Below are 5,000 nucleotides of genomic sequence, written 5' to 3'. Positions count from 1 at the left end.
AGTTCCCTATTGTTTACAATGATGGCCGCATGAAGTGAGAGAGATTCGGACCGAGAAAGCGACAATTTCCCCATTAATTTGAGCGAGGATGAAAGATTTGTGGATGAGTAAAGTGCAAGTGAAGGACTAGTGGGGAGTTGAAGCTATTCAGATAGGGAAGATGCTGTGAGAGCCGGGGGTGACCTGATATTCAGCTGGGAATGACTACAACAGTAAATAAACACAAGACATATATATACTCTATTAGCCACAACACAACCAGGCTTATATTTAATATGCCACAAATTAATCCTGCATAAAAACACCTACGTGTTTGTTATGCTAGCTCCTAGCTCCTCTGCTAGCTCCTAGCTCCATAGAACACGCCAATACAATTCAAACACCTGATCAACACACACAATCACTCAGCCCAAAAGACCGTTCACCTAACCCAAGGTTCATAAAGCTTATATATTTTAAAAAAGTTACGTACATACGCAAAAAAAAGTTGCGCACATACGGTCAAGCGATCAAATGTTTAGAAGCCAAAGCTGCATACTCACAGTAGCACGTCTGCGTCTTTGTCATCCAAATCAAAGTAATCCTGGTAAGAGTCTGTGTTGTCCCAGTTCTCTACAGGCATCTGTGTATCGAAGTCAAAAGTCCTCCTGGTTAGAGTCTCTGTTATCCGAGTTCTTCCATCTTGACTGCATCTTTCGGGAATGTAAACAAAGAAGCGCCGGCTGTGTACTGTTGTGGCTGACTACGTTCGAAAAATACGTCCATTTTGCACCGACAACTTTCTTCTTTGCTTGCTCAGCTTCCTTCTCCATAATGCAATGAACATGATTGAAACAGATTCACGAACACAGATGTCCAGAATACTGTGGAATTATGAAATGAAAACAGAGCTTTTTCGTATTGGCTTCAATGTGGAAGGCATACCCGTGTTCGCCGGTCTACGTCACGCGCATACGTCATCCTCAGAGGCGTTTCGAACCGGAAGTTTAGCGGCAAATTTAAAATGTCACTTTATAAGTTAACCCGGCCGTATTGGCATGTGTTATAATGTTAAGATTTCATCATTGATATATAAACTATCAGACTGCGTGGTCGGTAGTAGTGGGTTTCAGTAGGCCTTTAAAGTTGTTGATACGGCCACCCTCAGTGTGACCTGTATGGCTGTTGACCTAGTATGCGTTGCATTCACTTGTGTGTGTGAAAAGCTGTAGATATTATGTGACTGGGCCGGCACGCAAAGGCAGTGCCTTTAAGACACGGCCCCAATATTGTTGTCTGGGTGGAAATCGGGAGAAATTCGGGAGGGCACTGAAATTCGGGAAAATCGGGAGGGTTGGCAAGTATGACTGGGAGACGCAACTGCTCTGTACTTCTCCCTACGTCCGTGTACCACTCCGTACAGCGGCATTTTAAAAAGTCATAAATTTTACTTTTTGAAACCAATAATTTCCGATGTTACATTTTAAAGCATTTATCGGCCGATAATATCAGCAGTCCGATATTATCGGACATCTCTAGTTAAAATTGTTGTTGACGTGCATGAATGAGAGCAAAAGAATGAATTGAAGGTTATGGCGAGAAGTGTTTTTATTTTTTATTTCACGAGGTGTGTTTTATCCGATGAATGGATAGATTCCAGGAATGAAGGCCAGCTTTAGTGCTGCTGATGATGGTGAAGCGTGACTTCTTTCCTTGTCCTCAGGTACCTGCTGCAGTACGGCAAACACGCCCTGGACATGCTGGCCAGCAAGCAGCACAGCCTGCGCCTCGGGTGGCTGGAGCAGCTCTTCTGCTCTGCGGCTGCCGACGCTCCTGGGGACAGCCAGGGGGGCATTGGCCTGCAGTCTGCCATAAAACTGGTCCAGAAGGTGAATCCCGGGGTGAGCCGCAGCAAAGTGGAGCACAGGTTCCAAGAGCTTCAGAGAGGTCGCGCCGAGAGGACGGTTTCTCTCGCTACGGAATTGGGAGCTCAGGACTGGAGCGAGGAGGGTAAAGCTCCACTGGGGGACGGCCAGAGGGTCACCAAAGCGGAGTTCGTGGAGGTCTTCCATGACTTTTGCACACGTCCGGAGATTTACTTTCTTTTAGTGCAGTTCTCCAGCAACAAGGAGTTCCTGGACACCAAAGACTTGACGAGGTTCCTGGAGGCTGAGCAAGGTGTTGCTCAGGTCGGTACCAACCCACACACTCGAGCACAATCCACATGTTACCTTTACGTGTACCATGTTTTCTGGACTATATAAAATACAGTGATTGTGCTCCCATCCAGGTGACGGAAGAAGACAGTCTGAGGCTGATCCGGGCCCACGAGCCATCAGAAGAGGGCCGACTGCTGGGCTACTTGTCGATGGACGGCTTCAGCAGCTACCTGACGTCGCCGGAGTGCCACCTCTTTGACCGGGAGCACCACTCGGTGTGCCAGGACATGTCCCAGCCTTTGTCTCACTACTTCATCAACTCCTCTCACAACACCTACCTCATCCAGGACCAGTACCAGGGACCCTCAGACATTTCCGGCTACATCCGGGCGCTCAAGATGGGCTGCCGGTGCGTGGAGGTGGACGTTTGGGACGGCCCCGACGAGGAGCCGGTGGTGTGCACCGGACACACCCTCTGTCCGCCTCTTTCCCTGCGCAATGTATTGGAGGCGGTCGGACGCTTTGCGTTTGTGGCGTCCGATTACCCCTTGATGGTGTGCATTGAGAACCACTGTTCACTCCGACAGCAGAAGGCCATGGTGCAGCATCTGGTGAGAATACTGGGAGAGAGGCTCCTCCCACCCCCTCCAGACCAGAGGGAGCCATACCTTCCGTCGCCACAAGCCTTAAGGCATCGGATCCTCTTGAAGGGGAAGAAGTTGGAACCGGGTTGGGAGGCGGAGGACGGGGAAGTCAGTGAGGAGGACGAAGGGGCCGAGATGTGTGAAAGGATGAAGGCAGCGAGTAACGGAGAGGCAAAGACCCCGAGAACTCCCACAGACGCCACTCCGTGCAATCCTCCTCATCTTCCTCACAAACGCATCCAACTGTTAAAGGAGCTCTCAGACCTTGTGACTCTGTGCCAGGCGGTCCACTTCATAGACTTTCCCACATCCACCAAAAGCCAAAAACCTTGGGAATTGTGCTCCTTCCAGGAGAAACATGCCGAGTGTCTCGCTGGCGAGAGCCCTGGCAGCTTCGTGGACCACAACAAACGCTTCCTGACCCGAGTGTACCCCAGCCCCAAGCGCATGGACTCCAGCAACATGAACCCTCAGGACCTGTGGAAGTATGGCTGTCAGATGGTGTCGATGAATTTCCAGTCAGCTGGACTAATGATGGACCTGAACACGGCCTGGTTCCGCCAGAACGGTAACTGCGGTTACGTTCTGCGGCCCGCCATCATGCGGCAGGAGGTGTCCTATTTCTGTGCAGACACCAGAGACACAGTGCCCGGGGTGTCCCCGCAGCTGCTCCACGTGAAGGTATGAGGAGCTAGAACAAGGAAGTCTTTGTCATCGACTAGTATGTTCTGTGGTGACCTCTTTCAGATCATCAGCGGACAGAACCTCCCCAAGCCCAGGGGTTCTGGCACCAAAGGAGATGTGGTAGACCCCTATGTGTACGTGGAGATCCACGGCATTCCTGCGGACTGCACGGCGCGCCGCACAAGGACCGTCTCCCAAAGCTGGGACAACCCAGTCTTCGACGAGAGCTTCGAGTTCCAGATCAACCTGCCGGAGCTCGCTATGGTTCGCTTCGTGGTGCTGGATGACGACTTTATAGGAGACGAGTTCATAGGTTGGTGAAGTTGGATGAAGTCGACTTCTTGTCTTGACTCCATGCGTGAAAATAACTCTTGTCACAGGTCAGTACACCATCCCTCTGGAGTGTCTCCTACCCGGGTACCGCCACGTCCCGTTACAGTGTCTCACCGGGGAGGATCTTCCCCACGCCAAACTGTTCGTCCACGTGGCTCTGACCAACCGCAGAGGAGGGGGGAAGCCTCACAAAAGGGGTCTGTCTGTCCGGAAAGCCCGGAAGGGGCGGGACTACACGGCTCTGAGAGACCTGGAAATTCGGTCGGTTGATGACCTTTTCAAGATGGCCGCTCCCTTGCTGAGAGAAGCCACAGACTTGAGGGAAAACCTACAGGTGAGAGAGTCTGAAGTCCCGTAGCTCCTTGATTGGATGTTTGGTCCAGTGAGTCTTGTCATGAGAACTCGTTGATTGGATGTCTTGGTCCAGTGAGTCTTGTCCTGTTCCCCATAGAACTCGGTGGCGCTGTTCAGGGAACTGTGCGGGGTCTCGGCCGTGTCCAACCTCATGCAGTGCGTACTGGCGCTGGCCTCCAGAGTGACAGGACCCGACGGGACGCCTTTGCTGCTCTTTGATCTTCACCAGCACTATCCCAGCCTGGAGCCCCAGGGGCCCCTGCCTGATGTCCTGCGCCGGGTCGTCTCCACCTACCAATCGGTGAGGAAGTAAACACGGCGACAAGAACTTAGCTCTGAAGTGCAGAGAAAGGAAGGAAATAAGATCAGCAAGCATCTTGCGGTCTGCCTGACAACAAAGAGCGTAGACCGAGCTTCCTGCGGCCCTGGCCTGGACCCAAATCTAGACTTGCACTCAGCAGGAGGAAGTTAGTTTGCAGACTTCAATCCCACTTGCAGTCAATGTGATCACACGTTTTATTAAACTGACCTCGCTGAGTAGAAGCACCACAAGAACAACAAGAACATCATCATCAGAAGACATGTTACATGTTCTTTGATAGAGTCCAAAAGTCAGTTTTATTTCAAATATTTGAAATATTATATCCGAATATTAATTACAGGTGTCAAACTCAAGTGGCCTGCGAGGCCAGGAAATAATGTAAATATTGTAATAAATAATGTAATGTCAATGGAAAATGTAAATAACAAATCTAAATAATGTAATGTAAATAAAAATGTTTAATAAAGTAATATGAATAATGTAATGTATTTATTTGGAAATAATGTAAAGTAAATAATGTAAGTT

At 49.9% G+C, this 5,000-nt stretch overlaps 1 protein-coding gene across 2 annotated transcripts in view; it reads left to right on the top strand.

Annotated features, from left to right (window-relative positions):
- Positions 1–5,000, top strand: part of LOC133635873 (inactive phospholipase C-like protein 2) — a 70,597-nt gene that overhangs the window by 53,594 nt on the left and 12,003 nt on the right. For both annotated transcript variants that reach the window (XM_062029281.1, XM_062029282.1), the window contains exons 5-9: positions 1,703–2,168; positions 2,270–3,463; positions 3,530–3,779; positions 3,847–4,133; positions 4,251–4,454. In XM_062029281.1, coding sequence (XP_061885265.1) covers positions 1,703–2,168; positions 2,270–3,463; positions 3,530–3,779; positions 3,847–4,133; positions 4,251–4,454 — 2,401 coding nt within the window. The remainder of the gene's footprint in view (positions 1–1,702; positions 2,169–2,269; positions 3,464–3,529; positions 3,780–3,846; positions 4,134–4,250; positions 4,455–5,000) is intronic.

Source organism: Entelurus aequoreus, linkage group LG20 (assembly GCF_033978785.1).
Source record: "Entelurus aequoreus isolate RoL-2023_Sb linkage group LG20, RoL_Eaeq_v1.1, whole genome shotgun sequence".
Lineage (NCBI taxonomy): Eukaryota > Metazoa > Chordata > Actinopteri > Syngnathiformes > Syngnathidae > Entelurus > Entelurus aequoreus.
The sequence above is the reverse complement of the archived record's forward strand: the minus strand, read 5'-3'. Positions and strand labels throughout refer to the sequence as shown.